We start from the raw sequence: 21020 nt of genomic DNA on the forward strand, positions 1-21020 counted from the left end.
TGTTTGCATCAGTGTGTCCTGATTAAATGACAGTTGATTTATAATGAGCCCTTAGCAAATGTTAGCCAGTCACCTGCAGTTATACGTGTGGAAAAGTCACAGACTCTATAATCTATCAAGTCTGCAGCTGTAAATGTTAATAAGCGGTTTACAAATGGATTTTGGCTCAGATGGCCAGCAGCCCCATTTTCCAGAGGGCAGGACGTCAAACAGTCCGTTGGACAGGTCTCCCTAATGAATTAAAGGACAAAAAGACAACAAAGTGTTACACTGGAGGAGGATTTGTGTGACTATAGACCAGTAGAAGTTTGTAATTTGGTCAAACTGACCCTTTAAATCAAACCATTGTCTCAGAAAAGAAACAGCACAGCAGCTTTTACTTAAAACATTTATTTGATCCAATTCTTTGGAATGTAATAGTCAATGATCAGAGTCTGAGACAACAGAGACGGATGAGTCTGGGTGCTGACCAGAAAGTCAAAGTACAAACAATACTTTTAGTCACTTAAGGCCTCACTGCTTTTCCATTTTTTTACTTTCTTATTTCCTTTCTTGTTTTTTTTTCTGGATCTGAGAGCAAAATTACAGAAGCAGTACTGAAAAGAAAACATTTTTTCTTGTCATACAAAGAAACGAAAACAAAAAAACAAAGCAATGGCACAAACATCAGTGACAGTACAAAAACACAAAGTGATATTATACCATGTAAATAAAATTGTTACGTTTCAAAGAGACGATATAAGCTTTTTCCAGAATGAAAAACATCTCTGTAAATTGTACATTTCAGAATTATAACACTGTCATCTGAAACCGCGTTAAAAAGAAGCAACAATAACACTGTCCTCCTCCGACGTCCTCCTCTCTTTTCATAAATCAACATCATAAACACATAGATATTTTCTTTTAAATATATCAGTGCAACATTTGTTTTCACATCTAGTGCTGCAGGATCCTTTCTTGTTTAAAAGGGAAGGAGCTCACTGAAAACACACACATTCCTGTCTACGATGTCAGACCGAGGCTGCACTTTGATCACCCACAATCCTGTCTGGTAGACGTATGCAGTTGATAATTTACTGAGAAAACAAAAAACGATTGAATCGTTGTGGTTTTAAGAGCGAATAATGAACATTTCAGCAGTTCCTTCATTTGATTGGAAACGTTTTCTCAGTCGTTACTAAAAACCCAGACGAGGACTCGATTTAAAACGAGTCGAGTGAGGAAGTGGACTTCCTGTACAGCAAAACAGAAAAACTTCAAAACGCCTGAAACGTCTCATTTTAAAAGGGACGAATTGAGAATTGATTCTAAAGTGACCGGAGACAAACTGTCTCGCTTCACCGCCTGAGCTGATGTGATGCCACGTGCTGTAATGCTACATTGAAAATGGGGCAGATTTATGTTCCACAGTGCAGCAGGAGACGAACATCTTTCTCCCAGTTACCAACAGAAACGTGTCAGAACCATCACAGCTGTGAAATCTAACATCTGTAACTGAAATGACCACAGGCAGAACATAAAACATCTGCTGGAGGTTGCTGAGGTTGTTCATTGATCCCAGTGAGTTGGTGAGACAAGAGACCGGTGAAATGTCTGACTCAGTCCTCCCACCTATACAGTGCTATGAACAAGTGACCGGTATCACAACACATTCAGCTACAAAAGCTAAAACAAAACAAAGCTGTATCTTCACCACACAGGCTTATCGTTTTTAACCAGTGTTCAGATTCTTTAACAGGAGCCGGTCAGTTTAACCAGATTTTCGTCCAGGATTTTATTCCCTCACAGACCCGGAAGCTGTTGAAAGCTCAGCTGATCGCGGTAGATCACAGTGAGTGAGACCCTTCTGACATGTTGACGGTTAGGAAAATGCTCCTGGATGCAGAGAACAGTGAGGAAAATGGGGATTAAACTCAAAGGAGATGTTGATGATGAAGCAGGATCCCACAGAAAAAAAAATCCTACAGTGCATTAACTGCAAGTGACATTTTTAAAATCCAGTTTTTTTTAAATCTGTTTTAAACAGTCAAAAGAAACAAAATGTAGGTTTTTAATTAAAAACTAATGAGCCCTGTGGTTTTGTGTTGGATCTCTGCTCTGTGTGTTACTTCCAGGCCACTGTAGCTGAAGGTGAAGGAGCATTTGAGGCATTAACTGTGTAAAGTCTGAACACTGCTGCTCACCTGGCGACTCCTTAGTCACCGTGATCATTCATAAACCTCTCCTCTGATAGTCAACACTGAACGTACATTGACAAAGTACAGCATTGTCATGGCAACTGCTGATTCTCGGTCAGCATTCAGAGCCTTCCACGTCCCCGTCCACTCAGCCAAAAGATGCCGATGGATCCGAGGAGGGACGCTTGAAGTCTGTCTGATGTCTCCCAGGACAGATGGACACACTTCGGGCAAAAGGTTTAACAGTCACTTCGTGTGCCAGTGAGGAATTTTAGCCGTGAAAATATCTCAGTCCTGATGATCCATCTTCGACGTGCTGTCAGCGTCGTAGTGTTTCTGAGGCTGTCTGTTTTACCCTGTGCACCTCACTTCTTCCCATGAGGCATTTCTCAATGATCCCAAAACGGTTTTCGTCTTCGTAGAAACCCTCCTGTTCCCAGAGCACTACAACAAAATTCACAAAATGGCAACTTGGTCACATTTGTAAAAGAAACACAAACAACAAGTTTGCGTTTCTATCTGTTAAAATTAATATTTTTTTTTGTACATTTTCTGAATTTTGGAGATTAGGTCGAGTTTGATGCCAACACAGAAAGGATACTGCGGCACTGGTGTCTTTTTCTTTATAAAAAAAAAAAGGGAGCTCAAATATATTAAAACCTATGTACAATATGTTGGATGTGTCATGTGCCATGAAAACGAGGCATTCAGGGCTCCTACACATTTTTCATTTCAAAATTCTTTTCCAAAACCTAAATGTTAACTGAAATCTTAACATTTTAGTCCGCGTCAGTACGACTGTCATCAAGGCAAGAAGATCCAGTAGATCTACACCAACACACGTGTTAGTTAACAGTACGTGGAAACACTAGAGATTTGTGGTTGTATAATCACAATCTGGACAAAAGTACAAAATGTATTTTCCGGATTTTTTTTTTTTCCGCACGTTTGTGTAGGAACCCTGGACGGAGCGCCAGCCGATGAGAAAACAACCAGCAGAAAACAAGGCAACAGAAAAACTGGAGGAAAAAAAAGGCACTGTTGGAACTAGACACAGGTCAACGGGCCGAGACGGTACCCGCCACACACACACACACACACACACACACACACACACACACACACACACACACACACACACACACACACACACACTCACACTCACACTCACACAAACATGCTCGCTCTTCATGTATACAGATAAACAGTGTAACATAAAGGGCACATACACATACACACCTTAAATGCAGGTGTATATGAATGTGACACATGTACACACACACACACACTCTCTCTCTCTCTCTCTCTCACACACACACACACACACTTACAGGGACATATGGCCAGCTAAAGAGACAGACATCAGACAGCAAATTTCACATACTTTGCTCTGTCTGTGAAACTATGACATCTGAAAAAAAGACCAAAAAAAAACAAAACAAAACAAACAAAAAATCTTATTTTTTCCATAAAAGTACACAAATGATACTTTCATCTAAATTGGTCTCAACACCAGCATGTGATTACATGAAATCAACAAAGCACACCGAAAAACAAATAGAATCCTTAGTTTTCTTTTTTTTTGCTGTACAGATTCTTTATACACAGTGCCCCCTACAGGTCAGTCCCTTCCACCGCCGCTCCTGAGAAATAAAATTACATCGGCTCACTTTCAGCCCACCCTGCCGTCCCATTGGTGGCTTCAGCCCCCCGTGTTCCTCCTGCTTGATTGGCTGCATCATGTGTCCAGGCGGAGACATCTCAGCTCCGTCTCTTGATTCCCCTCACGCCTCTGAGTAGTTAGTCTGTCCGTTCATCTTGTCCTTCTTTAGCTTCACGCCGTCCACCAGCTCAAAGTTATAGTTTTCCAGGGCAGATAAGTTCCTGTCTGTCATGCTGCCCTGCGAGCAGGCGCAGTACAGGACGACGCCGCAGATGGCGCCCAGGAAGACCCCCAGTGCGGACATGGCGATGATGGTGATGAGGATGGGGTCCAGGGTCTTCAGCATGTTGCCTGGGCCTCCGAGCTCGCTGGTCTCCTGTGAGAGGGAGTCCATCGCTGAGAGAGAGAGAAATATGGACCCAAGTTATGTTCCATTCAAATAAAAAAGGGCCTCTCATTACAGGCTTAAAGGACCGTACTGGTGGTTTTGCATGTTCTGGACTATAAACTACAAATGGCAGATTCAGCTTCTTTCTTTGGCAGCATCCATGTTTGTCTTCTGGTTTTGATTTATCCCAGTATTACAGCTTGTGAATGTTTTTTTAGCAGTTGACTGTTGAATCTTTTATGTCTGATTTTCTGTGAAAAATCTCAAAATAATATAAAAAATGTCATTGTGTACTTTGGAGAAATCACAAAACCTAAAGTAAAATACATATATGTGGTTAATTTGCAATAAACATGGAAATCCACTGATGTGATTCTTTAAGATGTCAGAGACAGATGTCAGAGACTGTTTTCACTGTCATCAAGAGAACTATGTTTCTGACTGGTCCATAGCAATTTTACCACTGTGCACATCCATAATGAACAGTTGTGCTTTTGATTGAGCTGAAACTCCATTCATTCACCGTCCTTTTCAAAGAGGTAATTTTCTTAGTTCCATTGTAGAGGCAGAGAAAAATCACATCTGAATTCTGCTCCTGAGAGTCTGTGGAGACGTGTCCACTAAAAATAAGAGCGCGCGCTGCCAAAATGAAAATACTGACAGTATAATGACAAAGCTGGAGTCAGAGATGTACTCACGTAGGATGAAGATCTCAGTCGGTGGAGACGTAGGAGCTTCTGGATCTGGAGGAAAGAAAAGCAGCCTCTGTTAGTTCAAAGTCGGGGAAGGTTTACGACACAAAACTATAAAGCGGATTATGTAAGAGAAATCAAACAAAGAACTTTATGAACAGTGAAAACAAAAGTATGCTTTAAATAATATAACTATTTCATTTTTGGCCTAAGTGAGATCTAACGCTATCATACACACCCTTGCAGTCCTCTGCACTGAGCCCATCCATGATCTGGATGTTGTCCACAGCTACGTGAGCTGTACCGTGTCTGTCTCCAACACCTTCCACCACCACCTGCAAAAAACACACACCGTCTTAAAGTTTCTCTTTGTCCTCTGGGACAAAAGCTGCAGTCACACTCGGCTTTTCGTGTGTGGCGGAGATCACAGACTTTAAAGGTTAGAAAAACACTGTTTCACATGATTCATCTGCATAGTTGTGTGTATTTACTTGATGTTTTCCAATTAAGGCTCTTTGTTATTTTGAGGAAAAAAAACTAAACTAAGTTTCTTTATATCCATCCATCCACCAACTTTCTGCACAAGCTAATCCTGTTCAGGGTCAAGGAGACTCGAACCCATCCCAGCATGCATTTCACAAGAAGCAAAAAAAAAACCAAACAAACAAAAAAAACACACACCCAAAAAAAGGCCTCAAATCTTTCAAAGGGCAATTTTCAGTTTCCAGATTCCACTTCCTCACACCCTGCGTCTGTGTGTTTTGATACAAAACTTGTGTTTGGACATGTCCAGGATTGTGTTGTACCTGATATGAGACACTTGAGTGGGGCAGTAAAACTCGTCCCTCCCTCCAGCGGTTGTCCTTGTGGCCGCTGACCATCCACAGGATCTGCCCCGCCTCTGCCTCCTTCCTCTGCTTGATGTGCAGCGATCCCGCGTGTTCACCGAACATGTGGTACCAGAAGGACATGCACAGGTCGGCGTCCGGCGCTGTGATGGGCAGGCTGGTCAACCTCGCCACCTTCTCCTCTTCGTCCTCGCCTTCGCCCATTTTACTGGGCACCTCTGCGTCAGACAGCTGCATGTAGATGAAGTTCCCCGGTCTGCCTGCAGGGGGCAGCACAAGACAAGGTAAGAACTGAGCGTGTGTCACGTTAAAAGGCACCTGGCAGGTTGTTAACACATTACTCCAGACACTGAACAGATTCTGAACCCTTTAAATTTCACCAAATTTCAAAATAAAACCATAATGTAAAAGATACTCAGTAATGCGGCTCTATTATGACAGCAAGGTTTCCATAACTCTCAAGGGTTCATTATGCATTCTCTTTCTTTCATTCACTTGTTTCATTCACTAGCTGCAGGAATCTCTGCTGTTGCAAAGGTCTCACTGCCGGTGTCATTTTTAAGTGTTACACTCCTGCAGCTCCCAGAGGCATCAATTCCAAGGACTTGACAAGGTTTTCTGACAACAAAGGACTCAAACTCGGCTTCAGGAAAAGATCTGACCTGATCACAAAGGGCTCATTTTTTACTTTTAATCTGGTTGAGTCAAGAAATCAAGGTGAAATCATTCATTTTAGAGACGCTGCTGTCTCCACGAAAAAAAAAAAATCCATCACAGGGGTTTGAATGCAGTGAAGGGCAGAGAGCGGAGGCATGTTGATGAATTTGAGAGCTGTATTTTTTTTTTAAAGTCAAGTATTTCAAGGCTGTCCTTTCATTTTCAAAATGTTTTCACGCTCAGAGCCTCTGAAAGTTCTGCTCTCTTCTATTCAGTGCTGAAGATGCAGCATATTTGTACAATGACGTGAACAAAGTTGTGTTCCTTTGCACTGCTGATGAACTAATGATGCTTTAGTTTCTGTTTGGATGGGTCATGTTTGTTTTTTATGGTTCTCAGGGATTGTTTGAAGGTTCCATTTAGGTTGTTTGCGTTTTTGCGATTTTGTGGTATATCTTCTGTTATGTGTCTTATGATATTTGTCTCAAACTCATTATTAATGCCGCTTAACTTTACCAGGATGTTCTTAGAAAAGAGATTTTTAATCTCAGCGAGGATTTTCTGGGAAAAAAAAGCGAGTTATTGTTGTCCTTGCTTATTAGTGCTTAACTCTCCATTGAAAGTTCAGACTTCCTATAAAAACAATATTTTTGTGAGGAAGGGACATGTAATTATTGCCCAAGGATATTCTTGATTTTAATCTTGCCTGAGTTTGTCCTGTAAAACATGCAGATGTCAACAAAATGAACAAAGAAGCAAACAAAACATCGGAGCCTATTTGCCTTTGCTTATGTTGGTAACGCTCCCAGTCAGGATGAATGTCACGTTTCCTTGGTGTTTCTGACTGCGGAGGTCTCGGTTTTCATCTGTGTGGTCTGACACGTGGAGATTTCTGCTTTTATGTTTGAACTTTCAATAAACAGATAACCAGTTGAGGGACTCCCGGCTCTACATGAACATCATGCCACATCCAGTATCAGGCCTGGTTAACTCTGCGATAGTTCTCCATGCTCACAAACTCTTTGTCCTTCAGAACAGGAATAAGGTTATGTGTCCAACGGGAATTTCTTTTTACATCACACGCATCTTTTCCTCATTCCCTCAAACAAAGAATACGCACTGTGGCGAATTCCCAGCAGCACTGAGACTATGGAGCGTTATTTAAAGCTTAGTTAAAAATATTCCAACTTCTAGCATGAGAGGGCTAGACAGGCTTTTCAACAGCTGCACCCAGAGTGCTCTCCCAGAGCATCTGTCGAGTGGTGGTGGTTAAAAAAAAAACAAAAAACCCTTGAACACAAAGGTGAGCACAAATCTCGTACCTGTGTGGTCGTGGGTCGGTCCTCTGTGGACGCCATGAGCCCCGCTGGTCTGGATGAGCCATTCAGCCCCTGTCCCGGTCTCTCTGGTCCAGCCGCAGAACGACGAGAACTCAAAGTCGCAGGCGAACCACACGTAGGCTGCAGCAAAGACAGAACAGCTGCTGTTCAAAGCTGAAACCTACAAACTTTGTACTTTGGTGCTGGGGCCCCTGTTAACCTGGGAGGGCCTTTTTCGCGCCTCTACTCTGATACATGTGGTGTCACCAGTCACTTATCGGCTCTTTCAGCCGATTAATGTGAAAACAACCTTCCAACCTTAAATCCAGGTTCATCCCTGAGGTATTACCTTCTGAACAGCTGTTTAAAAAGCGACTATAAGGCACACTGCGTAGCCTCTTCTTATGTTTTTACGATAACAATGTTTGAAACTATGATCCTGTGCTGTTTTCAGCAGAGTGTAAGACGAGACAGCCTGAAGACAGAACTGCAAACCTTGTGACATCAATATTACAAAGCTGTTCCTGCTGCATTGTACACTCAGTGTAAATTGTGTAGCTTGTGGAAAACCGCACTAAACAAAAGGCTTGAGCAGATGGAATCGAGTGAGAGAGAGACACAGAGACGGTTGTGACTGGTATACGTCATACAGTGCTACAGGGCATTTTCCTCCACGGCCTCAGCGAAACACAGGAACTAAAAACATTACCACTGATAGAAAACAGCGCCAACACGTACATATGTTTGGGATCAGGACATCGAGAGAGAGAGAGTGAGACGGAGATGAAAGGAGGAACCTTCCACAGAGAAGGGTGTGGTGCCACCAACAAGCGGATGTGCCTCCCCCCAAAAACCCCAAAGAGAGAAAAAAAACCCTCCCTTCTTCTCCGCATGTGCCATCAGTCGACTGGCGGCAGTGGTTCACCACAGCATCCAAATGAATGCAGAAGTCCCTGAACACTGGACGTGTTGTTTCTGGGAGGCTAATAGGATGCAGAGATGACCGTGAAGCTGCTCGGTAACCCCCTCCAACCCCAAGCTGTCTTCACGTGATGCTTCAGCTCGGCTAATTGAGACCCAAGAGGCCTTTATTCTCTCTCTCTCCAGCTCTCACTACACCTCTATCCAGTCCTCTCTTCTACCTTTGCGCTGCCTTTCTCTTTTTGCCTTTACCTCTTCATCCCTCTCACCCCGCCTCTCTCTGTCTCGTCTCTATTCAGTCCTCTTGCTGGGTCTCGCTCTCTTTTCTTTCTTTGTCTCTCTGTCACTGCAGCCATTTTTCTACCTTTCTGCCTATTCATCCCCCTCCCTCTTACTCTGGCAGTTTACTCCAAATGTCCTGAATTCGGTGTATTCACCAGGGATGATAAACGGTGGCACGAGGCTCAGATGACCAAAACAAACCACTGCATTTGGCTTTGAATGGTTTAGTGTGCGAGGGTTCGTCGACCTCAGGGTGTCTCAGCACACCCACACCTACGATTGGTCCACAGTGTCAGGCGTTTTTTTTTTTGGGAAACGCGCCTTGGATGTTTTCCCACCAAGTCTCCTGGTTTTACTTCTGTGGCATTCGATTAGTCGATTAGGAGACTGACAAAAAAAATCATCAGCAAACTATTTTGATTTTGATTAATTGATTAATGATTCTGTTATTGTTTTCATTGCAAACTGGACTTTTCAAACAACACAAAACAAACCAACAACAAGTGGCAGCTTGTGAGAGCTGAGCGAGTGCTTTGCACATCTGAATGGGACATAAAACGGAAGATAACATCAGACCAGCCGTCATGGAAGCATAAATACAATCCGGAGTTTTAAAGTGAGTGGCTGCCCAGCCTGTGTTTAATTAACGTTAAGGGAACAGGTCAGGTCGCAGGACATAGAGTGAGCCCGGTTCAGATTGGATTTAGAGATAATTGTGGGTGACGGGTCTGCTGTGCTTCCGAGCTTTGCGGATGTGGGGTTTGCCCCGGACTTAATGATTAATAAAAAAAAAATTGGCAGCTTAACTGATGATGAAAATAACTTTGTTGTGTCCTAATAAGGACATGAGCTTCTTGATCGTCAGAAAATGTCAAATGTTGGTTGCCAAACAAGGGGTGGAAGATGAAAGTAAGTATTATATGTTGTTTCTACATAAATAATTTTTTTTGTTTGGACTTTTCTCTTATTTAGTTGCTTTTTTGGTATGAAACACTGGATACTTTCACTTCTTTAAGACTCTAAAAATTCTTCAAATGAAGCAGTTTGTTCTTTGGCTGAACTGCTCCAAACTCCTGCACACAACCAAAGCCATAACCTGTGGATCAATACTGTCTTATTTTATCTCATCTTAAGAGAAATCACAAGCCAAATAGTTTGTAAACCACTGCTACTATGGATGAGACTCATCGTAGAGTTCAGTCTGAGTCTCACATGAGCATCATAAAACATTGCAGCCACATTTTGCTGTAAATATAAGATAAATGTGATGCCATAAATACCTTTTTAGGAAAAGTTTTATTACTTTTAACTGCAAGAATAATAAAGATTTTTGTTCCTGTTTTTATTTTCTCTTCGCATCTTAGTTTTTCTCAGTCTCTTTTTCGTGTTTGTCCCTTTTCGGTTCCTCCTCTGTCTCCATCTGTCTTCCACTTGAAAATTAATTTAAACTGGATTAACTGGCGAGACAGATGCAAAAAGATAATCATAAACAAACAATACTAACAACACTGTAAACCTAACAACACTTCCTTCTCCTCCCTCTGCAGTCCAGTGTCAGTGTCAGGGCTGAGCAGTATTGGGGGGGGGGGGGGGGGGGGGGTAGGTGATGAAAACGCCATTTACTTCCATGGAATCAGTTTCATTGTTCTTTGTGATTGCGGTCACTACTGTGACACTGAATGATGGGACCATTGGCTGAATCCATGCACTGATCGGGTAGCTCTGCACTGGCACATTTATTTATTTTTTATTAGCCTTTCCTTGTAAAATGGTTCAGCTTGACTTTAAAGTTACTGTACAGTGTAGGGAGCAGAAGAGAGGATGTAAGACAGGATGACAGAAAAAACAAAGACAGAAGAAAATGAAGAAGCAAGACAAAAGGTGAGTAGCGCAGATGAGGAGAGGAATAAATTAAAGATGATGATTGTAAACATGGAGGCAGACGGCGGCGCACATCCTCACCTGGCATGAATTCCATGATGGGGTCAGCGGCTGTGGGGCCTCCCGCTACAAACAGATGGGACAATCAAAGTGAGGTCAAAGGTCAAAGATTTTGGTCCCACCCACACAGATGCCAACACAGGCTCAACACACTTCAGTGGATAAGAAATCAATACCAAGCTTTCAGGTTGTGTTGAGCAATATGACACGTGAAGTTTTTGTTTTTTTTTTTTTAAAAAAAAACCTCTTTTAGAGAAAATTCTTCCATTCCCAGTTTTCAAAGGTCAGAAAATCACGATAATGGATTTGATTACATGTGAAAGTAAAAGGTAAGATAAAAGAGAATTTCTGAACATGGACTGGGAAAAGAAAAATCGCCGTCAACACTTAAACAGCGAGGGGGAAGATAAGGGAGAATTTTTCATGGTCTAAGTCCGAGAAGCTTCCAGTCTTACAAAACCAGGAGGATACATAGAAGACATGAAAGAGAGGACTGCTACGGGGTGAAAAAGAAGTCAGGCAAGCAAGTTTTATCTCATACCACCTTTTAAAACGGACTCGACAGGAAGAAACACATAAATTATTTCAATGCAAAGTGTTTTACATCTGTTTTCTCATTTAGCATTTTTAGGTTGCATTGTTCTGCCTGGGAAACACTTTCGTTTTGTGGAATGCTACATGGAAAAAAAACCATACAGACACAGAGGAGGGTGGGAACAAAGTAAAAGGAGTTTCATTGGTTTACTTGTCTCCATGTCGTAGTCAACGGGCGCCTCCGTTTCGCCGGCACAGTCCAGTTGTCCCTCCTCGCAGTCTGCAGCCAGGGTTGTGCCTGGTACGGTGATGGGTGCTGTGGTGGTTGCACCAAACGTGGTCATGGGAAGTGTAGAGACGATGGGCGTGGTGGGGGGTGCTGTCGTCGCAATGTCTGAACAGGGAGACAGATAAGAGACAGTGTGTGAGTGAGCAGAGAAAAGGCCGATGGAGCCGAGCCTTCAGCAAATACATCAGATCATGTATCACCACAGCAGACACACAAAAACAAAAGAGGTCAAATTCAGTTCAGTGTAAGAGGACATGTAATAACATCTGAAGTTTATTAAGACCTCTGACTCATTTGGGGAAGAGATATTAGGCTGAATACCAGACTCTCTCATCGATAACGGCACACAACCCAAGCATGTCGATTTTCCTGAGGGTTGAAGTGGTTGAGAGCCGGCACTCGTTTCCCATCAAGGACCAAAGCAGTAGTGACAGAAACCTCTTGTATCTTGTTAAATTCTCCCAGTCAGTCGATGTCTGGTGATGTGTTTTTATGGAAATGGAGCAAACTGAACTTGAATTAGCATATGTAGGCTATGCAAAAATCACAGATGGTCCGCATGTAATTAAACTTTGTAAGGAAACGTGTTTGCAGCGTTTTAAGTGGGATGGAGACTTGCTCTCACAACCGAGTGGATTTAAGAAGAGAGCTGCTGATTTAACTCAAAGCAGCATCAGCAATGAGAAAAGAAAAAACACCTGATTAAACTGCTACCACTGATCTGCAGGCGCACCGTAAGCCTGTGTGTTTCTCTCTTCTTGTATTTGTGCTAGCTTAAATTGGCATCCTGATGTTTTTGTTGAAACAGGTATTTTGCAACTTGTAGGATTCTTACAGAAACACTTGTTCACTAAATTCAAATGAACTGTATTAAAGTGAACTAGGATCTTATATTAAAAAGGCTTTTTATATCAACTTAAGTACATGTTGATTATTTAAAAGCATCTTGTTTAGCTGTTAAAAGCCTTTGAGGTCAAAGCTTTATCATCATGTACATGATAAACTGACAAACTGTGATTTGTGTAACTGGGTCTGGTTTCTTTACATTTGTACACGTGCACCTGTGTGTCTTTTCCAGTGTGCACACATGGTTTGCATGCATTTGAGTGTGTACATATGTGTGCGAAAGTACCGTAAGCAGTCTGATGAAAGTGCCTCAGTCTGTGTCACGTCTCCTGTGACACTGTGTGTGTGTGTGTGTGCTGTCTTTGTTCTTTCCTTTTGAAGTGCGACTGTGTTCATCTGGGACAGACACACACACACACGCTGCTTCTTTTTTTTCCCTTTTTCTCCCTCTTTTATCTTTTGCTTTCACTTCTTTCACCCCCCATATGCAGACACACACCCTTAATCTCTCTCTTCTTTAACTCAGTGTGAGAAATACACTATGATGAACAGCTGGTCCTGTGCTGTGTGGTACATCAGCCATGTAATCCAAACACCTTTGCAAAAGTACTACATATTTCTATGTGTAAAACAATCATTTAAACAGAAAAGATTAAAATGGTCAGAAACTCCTCTGAAATTATCTCTGAATCGGTTATAAGTTAATTTCTTATTTCAGTTAATTTGTTTCAGATAAAAATGATTAGCTGAAGGAGAGATTCTGAGGTTTCCATGAGTTTTTAGTTGTTAATTTAACAGGGAAACAGAGTTAAGAGGCCCATGACTCCCTCACATCCTTTGCATCTTGCACGGCTGAAGTTAATCTCTAATCTCTGCTCTTATTCCATCCTCTTCTCTCCTTTTTTTTATTTTCTCCTCTGTCTCTCATACACACTCTGCAAACTCGCCTGCTCTGCCTGATTCTTATCATTCCTCCCTTCAGGGCAACCAGACACTCAAACTCCACCGGACAGCCTCCGTCCTCCTTTCATCTGTTTCTCCCTCACCTATTGTAAGAGGCGGAGCCCACCCTCCCCTTCCTCCTCTCTCTGTGACCACTGCAGCAGCATTGATAGTACTCTTCCGTGGCATACGTCAGCCTTTCACGTGCTCGCTCTGCCCGGACTATCGCACTCCCTCGTTACACCAAACACTGCAGATAAGCAGCCTGAAGTGTAAGCAGTTCACCGTTTAATGACTGGACGGCTGATCGAGGCCACGTACACACCAATGCCAATACATCTGCAAATGCTGTTTGCATGTTGAACACTTTCCCTTCACGCTATCATGTTTCCTTTGTTGTCCTAGAATTTTGGCATCTACTCTGACATCGTGTTGCACACACTTGAAAATAGTGTACAGGCAGAGGAGCCAAGATTTTCCAAACTGGGGGAGTGAGTGTGATAAAACTGCTGCTTCTCTGAAGCGTCAGTCTGCTTTGACGCTGGGAAACAGAGCGGTGGCGTATCTTCACATGGAAACATGCCACGATCAGCCCATGATGACGTGCATTTCGCCAAAGCCAGATTTGAAAACAATACGTGTCACTGTCACAATAAGTCCTCCAACCTTTGGACTGTGGACTTTGTTGCTCTGTAACAACATCACCTGACTTCCTCCTTTGCTCCTGACACAATCACTAAGGCCGTTGCTGTTTCACATGACTGCTCGAGGTCGCTGAACAATGAAACGTAACCATGGGGTTGTTCTTTATGGGAGGACAGTCTCCATTGTTAAGACACATGTGAAATACCTCGTGTGTGTGTTATCCTTTACACCTTTCTGGCTTTCTGCTGTTTTTAAAACACTGTTTTTACAAAGTGTGCACGAGCAAATCAAAATGAGCGAATATTGATCACATGACACGCTGATCGCCACCATTTGTTTTCAAAGAGTCTGGTTTTCTTTGTCCATGCGAGACCCACTGAAGTTTTTTTCAGAGGTGTGAGATGTGGTTTGGCAGAGCGGGGGTGGGGGGGGGGGGGGGGGGGGGGGGTTATTGGCAGTTTTCCCAGTGGGCTGCTTCACATTTAGACCAATTGAATTTAAAATGGCAGCTTTTCTCCTGCTTTCGTTACCTATTATCTTTGCCATGATATCAAATGTTAATTGGTTGTGTGGCCTTGACATGTGGCATTTAGATTGGAGGAGTGGGGTGTGAGTCCAGTTTAGATTTTCTGCATCCGCTCAGCTGCAAGGGTCTAAACTTCGACAGTATGCAACAAAACCAAGAGTACATGTAGTATTATGTATTTTTAATTCTATCTGGCCCAAAGGCTCAACCCGTGTGCTCAGATCAGCTCTTACACTGGTACATTTATGCTTAGATGAGTACTGGATGCTGATCTGGACTCTGTACTCTGAGTTGCTTCCCAGGTAACCACCCTCTTCCTGACCTACCTGTCTCATTCTGCCTGAGTTACCCCGACTATCTAAGGTGAAGCGTCACTTACTGTAATTCTGCTGCGTTGCTGTGTGTTATTGGTTATGGTTTGTGAAAGCTGAGCAGCGTTCTCAGCCAAGAACAACTCGGCCAAAGCAAGAAAACCACAGGAGTGTCCTGCTTTAATATCAGCCACGGCGTAATATCATGATATTAAAACATAACATCCTGAGACAAATTGCCGCAGGGATCACAGTTAAGTTTTCCGGAGTAATCCGATCCAGTTTTGAACTTGCTCTGCTTGTTATTGTGTATAATGTTGGCAATAAATAAATGTATGGTTTTACATACATACAGTAAGGACAGTAGGCCGGTGTAAGAAAGTGTTGGCTTCAGCTGTTAACCACATTGTATTTTAAGGCAGTGAAAAGTCTAAATGGGACCAACCATCCAGTTCACAGCCCAGCAGCTCCAGTCGGAGGCCCACGCCCTCAGAGGTGGCTCTCTCCGGGTAGATCCTGACAAAGCGGGTAAGGAAGGGACCCATGGACCTCAGCTCTGGGGTGTCGTGGTTCTGGTTCCCAATGAATATCTGAGGGAAATGACAGAAACAAATAAGTCAGGGACTGAATGTATTTCACTTGAGTTTAACCAGAGTTCATCCAATGCCAGACTTGGTCCATTAAAGAAATCAAGATGAGTTATGATTTTAAGGTGTAATGTGAGGCGCTAAGCACACTGTCCATTGTGTTAATCTTCTGTTGCCACACAAATGGAGTTTACAGAGTCACCTGCAGAAGTCATCAGGGTACAGAGTTCAAAGACTTTTCTAAAGCGTGTTAGAGTGATATGTGACACCCAGTTTTACTAATTTTACTTCTTGTATTTGATGAAAATAAAACGTTTTTTTAGGAGAAAATCTGGTTTCCTTTTTCAGGATAAATCATAACGTGAAGCTCATCCACTCGGTGCCTGACATGAATAAAACAAACAATTACAATAACACGCGCTGTTTGGATTTAAGTTTGCTTCTGATCAGGAATGGGTCACTTTGATAAGAAGCTGAAACCAAATGAAAGAAGGAAACAAAAGCAAAAGCCAGGAAATCAGAACCAGAGGCCATCCTTTCATATTTCCAACATGGAAGCAGCGCAGATGAAAACGGTTACTGTCCCACTGGGAGCCAAGTGGTGGGACACCAAACACCAACTACGCTCCTGCCCGTCTGAGCCGCTGAAGTTTCCTTATGCCTGATTTAATAAAGGCTGCAACGTGGCATTATGGATGGAGTTATGTGAGTGTGTTTGAAAGGCAGACAGAACTTTTGTTGTAATTAGAACATACTACACTACACATTACTACATATGAACTGCACATAATTTCCTGGAAACTTTCCTCATAATTTATTTTAAAAAAATGCTTTAACTGTAAAATAGTGCAATATTTCTAAGCAAAGCCTGCGCACTTTGGTACTGATCATAAGAAAAAAGGAGAAAGTTCTAAGAGAGAGTTTTATGAAACCACAGAACAGTTACAAGGTCGACTTCTTATTTAAAATAAATATTTTACTCAACATACTGCTAGTCAAGTGTTTTATGAAACCCAAGTGTCTCCCTTTCAGGATTTCAGAGTTTTCACCAGGTAAAATAACCAACTGGCCGGTCTCCCACGGTACATATACACTCATCTTTATGCATGAGCACATACATTATGTAGAGCATGTGTGTGTATGTGTGTGTGACTATGCCCATGCATGTATAAATACATGTGCCGGCCCAGCCCCACTGAGCCTTCCTGCCTTGTCTTTTGAAGAGGTTTTATAAAAAGACACAGGAAACAGAGCATGGAGACTGAGAGGAGAGACAGAGGAGCATCTACATCTCCGTCTGCAGTAAATCAGCAGGAATCTGGTGGCTAACCTCGTCCTCCGCCCTGCCATCTGGAACACATAGAGGAGGATGTCGCACCAACGGGGCCAGGCAAGGAGAGGAAGTCGCGTCTTTAAAGCAATGACATGAATTTCCTCTTGGGAGCGAGAATCAAAGTCACTTAAATCGCTACGAAGGTTTAGAAACCGAGAGCTGAACTTGTTTAAGAAAAATCAATACCTATTTTTTAATGTCTCTCCAGTGGTCAGCTGCGGCACTTTGAATGCTGCTGTTCTCTCCATCTTTTGAACGGAGCACTCGGCGGTGTGCTCTGGACACTTCCCGTCCATCAAACAGAGTGAGAAGCACAGCGATGTCTCCTTTGGATTTTTGGTCGTTCATTTGTGGCCGTTGCTACTGATGCTGCCAACCACAACAATCTTCTGCTGTTTATTCTGAACAAACCAGAGCTGCTGAACTCACACATGGTGGTTCCTGTTTCACTCAGCTCAGGTACAGACTTGTATTGTTATTGGACTGTAGGATTTCTGGGGTGCTATATTAACACTAAGATTCTGTATACAGGGACTTTGTTGATAAGGGAATCAGAGATGAATAACATTAGCAGGTTGATTACCATAAAACAGCTGAGTGTGTCCTTGCAGCACCAGTGCAAAAGTTAATGACACCACAGGAGAATTATGGGACCTCTGGTCTGGTGTTTAAGAAACACTGAAAAGTTTGAGTGAACGAGCCAAAGAACAAATCAATTGGCAAACAAAGTAATTAATAAATGTGTGTGGTCTTAAACAGAGAGCACTAACTCATTTAGCCTTCTCTGTCTCAGTCATACCAAAATTATTTGCACAGCCTGATAACACTGTACCGTTACTTAATGCCATTTAAAAAACTGTCTGTTCTGTTTCGGTATGTAACTCCACCTTTTCCTCACGTCAAGCTTTTGTCGAGCACGTCAGGCAAAAGCGCTCAACAACAGCAGACAGCACAGTTGGTACATATGAATAGCAGTCTATAATTTGGGTGCTAAACATTTCATTCCATAAGCAGCGTTGCGGCAAGTCAAGCGTCGGTCTGACGGCTTCCAGGAATTACAGATTACAGTAAGAGGAGGTTTATTTCATGCCAGCAACCTTTCATCTGGCTTTCTTGTAATCTGCTTTCTGCTAATCTGTATTGGCCTGCGTCACCACACTGCCACTGAGCGAGACAGAGAGTGTGAAATTTCTATGATAAAGAAATGGGAGGGGGAGCCAAAACTGGATTAAAAAGTAGAACCGTTCATATGAGACTTTTAAGAGACCTTATAAGCTTTTTTAGTTGCATTCAACACTGGGTTGAATGTGGGCCACATACTACCAGACCTAATAAACATTCATATGCCAAAAAGAAAGACATGTCTCCCAAAGGTGACTTTAATTGATATTTAAACACCAGTTAAAGGAGAGTGACAACGATCAGAGGAACCTTTAACGCACCTTTAGTTCTGTGAGTCTGTGTGACTCTCTTTATTCTAGCAGTAATATGTATGTAAATACAATATGAAGTGACAGCAGTAAAACGCAGCACATCTTCTGTCTGAAAGAGGTATAACCAAAACCAACCTTTGGCCTAGTGGTGTTGTCCTCCTTGACAACGGTCCACTCTTCTCCATCCAGACTGTGGCCGACTTTAAACCTCTTCATGAAGACGTTCCGGTCGCGGTGTTTCCCTCCCTGGATCACCACACCGCTCACCATCTTGTCCTGGCCCAGATCCACCTACCGGGAAGGATGAGAAAGCAAACAGTTGGTTGGTTAATAGGCAAACTGACTGACAACAGAATGAGTATCGAGACGCCTGTTCAAGGTCTGGCTCAAGAATGTTTACTGGGTTTAACCCCAAAGTCATCTGGTTTACCGCTAAACTCACCAGTCGCCATCACTAAACGATGACAGTTGAGTTGTGAACCCACCTGTAGCCACTCGTTTCTGAAGGGCTGCTTGGTTTGCTGCCCGGTCCAGCCCGACCTCCCCGTCAACAAGCGGGCGTTCTCAGCCACCCAGCCCCGGTCGGCGTAAGACGAGGCGCTGATCTGAGCGTCTGAGATCTGACCTGACACCATCCCCAACATCCCTGAACATGGGTAGTCTGCACAGAGAGAGAGAAAGAGGGAGAGAAAGGGAACGGAGGATAAGAAACTTTTGAAAGGCGTACAGTATGATAAGGAAGTCCACTGCCATCCTTATCTTGTCACTGCTTTAGTCAGCGGTTTTAGTTGATACCCTCTGGGTGTAGCTGCAGTGTTTAAACTCAAGTATAAACACCAAAGACCCATTTATCATCTCTGGGATGAGTCTGTATGAAAAGAACATGAAATGATGAACGTTTTTTTTCCCTTGTTAAAGTTTTTTTTGGGAGGATGTTTGTCCTTATCCAGGGTCTATGGACAGAGGGTGTTATATGCTGTACAGACTGTAAAGTCCCCTGAAGCAGATTTGGGCTAAATGACTAAAACTGACTCGGCTTGACTTGTGTTTATATTCCTTTGGGTGTCTGCATACATGGAGGTGTTCAACATGTATGAACATTAGCAGATGCTGACATTTTCCCGTCCTCTGTGAGGATGAAGACAAGATGATTTGCACTTTTTACTGCACTACTGTCACTATGGCTGCGCTCAGGCTGGTAATAGCACTGTGTCAGAAAATGCAGCCTTCTCAGTGGGTGTTAAAAAAGAAAACAGCACAGTTTTTAAATAAAATACGAAGGGCTGCGCTGGTGGGAGCGTGTTGCTTCAGGTACCGGTCAGACCATGAAAAGTGATCCAGGAGGTTTGAGTTTAAAGTTTGAGTAACAGATCCAAGAACCTGAAGTACTATCAGATGGCAGAACAGTATGAACAGCATGAATCTGACACTTTGCTGGATGACACTGCGTTGTGGTAAAAGTTGACCCAGGTCCAACATAGAGCTTTTTTTTTCTGCATGCCTCAATATTTTCTTTGCAGAGGTTTTCTGCGTTGGCACTCCTGCTGCGTCAGTCGACTGGCTCCATTCAAACGAACGAGGGCCTGAGGGGCGGAGAGATTGAGCCTGGATGTTTTATTCAGACTGGACTTCACGTATCAAGCAACTAAAGTAAAGCTAATATTCGCAGTTTTGCCTTCGATCTCAACAACTTTAAACACTTTCTAGTCTTAAAACTTTGATGCGAACGATAAAAAAACACCAAAAAAAACCTTTGAGGGGAAGAAAGGAAAAAACTCAAGTTTTGTCTTCTGCACCTGAAGATGAAAGCTCCCACATAAGCACAGCCATTTGGGTTTCTTAATTGCAGTGCTATTCTTGGTCCGAATGTCTGCATCAACCGCTGCTACTTTTTTAACCACATTTACTGCTGTAATTAGGAATTTTATATTTGTCATATCCTGAGATTTTGCACACAAACACATTGTCAGAGGCCGAGAGGCAGCTTGTAGTAGAATCCTTGGAACATATTGGAGGTTCAAAGTCCTGTCTCATGGGTACTTGACACTGACAGACTTGCCTGTTGAAGGAAATGCTACATGGGACCTTGAGGCTTTAATACAATCTGTTGAACCACCCGGCCAGCCTGCTCCCTCTAAACATTGCTGTCTTAGGTGGTTTTAAGGAAATAAACTGAGACAATAACTGGATAATTCAGAGACTTTAGCCTGTGTTTTTTGTTTTCTTGGAAAAAGGAAAACTCGATGAAACTCTAAAATACTTGGACACGATGGTCTGCTCATTGGGCGCAAGGTAAAATCCATTATCCACAACAAGCTAGATCTAATATCCTGTCTGAAACAGTCGCAGTCTCAGTGTGATATTTGTATTTGACAAATGCTTCCAGAGTTTCATCTGGTGCTTAACAAGAGCTACTGAGGATGTAAATTCCTCTACAATGTGAATTTATGGCCACTCAGTTCTCTTTATGGAACCTGTAACAGGATTGTCAGTGTGTGTTCCTGTGTTTCTGTGCTTAAAAAAAAAAGCTTCTTGTTAAAAAAAAAAAAAATGGGATAAATGCGAGAAAGTGACCTTGTCTTTTAAAGCATTTCATCATTTCTTTAAATTGAGTGTTTTGGATTAGGAGTCTGGTTTAGGATTACATATAGAATTTACATTAAATTTATGTGAAAATAAGGATCAG

General features: G+C 42.6%; 1 protein-coding gene across 2 annotated transcripts in view; it reads right to left on the bottom strand.

Moving 5' to 3' along the window:
• Positions 1 to 400: 400 nt before the first annotated feature.
• Positions 401 to 21020, bottom strand: part of LOC121192658 (neuropilin-1a-like) — a 67113-nt gene continuing 46493 nt past the window's right edge. For both annotated transcript variants that reach the window (XM_041054427.1, XM_041054426.1), the window contains 10 exons: positions 18820 to 18995; positions 18470 to 18625; positions 15427 to 15571; positions 11634 to 11816; positions 10910 to 10954; positions 7748 to 7885; positions 5727 to 6028; positions 5159 to 5255; positions 4927 to 4971; positions 401 to 4236 (listed from right to left, as the gene is read on the bottom strand). In XM_041054427.1, coding sequence (XP_040910361.1) covers positions 3962 to 4236; positions 4927 to 4971; positions 5159 to 5255; positions 5727 to 6028; positions 7748 to 7885; positions 10910 to 10954; positions 11634 to 11816; positions 15427 to 15571; positions 18470 to 18625; positions 18820 to 18995 — 1562 coding nt within the window. In that variant the 3' untranslated portion in view covers positions 401 to 3961. The remainder of the gene's footprint in view (positions 4237 to 4926; positions 4972 to 5158; positions 5256 to 5726; positions 6029 to 7747; positions 7886 to 10909; positions 10955 to 11633; positions 11817 to 15426; positions 15572 to 18469; positions 18626 to 18819; positions 18996 to 21020) is intronic.

The sequence above is a fragment of the Toxotes jaculatrix genome, chromosome 14 (assembly GCF_017976425.1).
Source record: "Toxotes jaculatrix isolate fToxJac2 chromosome 14, fToxJac2.pri, whole genome shotgun sequence".
NCBI lineage: Eukaryota > Metazoa > Chordata > Actinopteri > Toxotidae > Toxotes > Toxotes jaculatrix.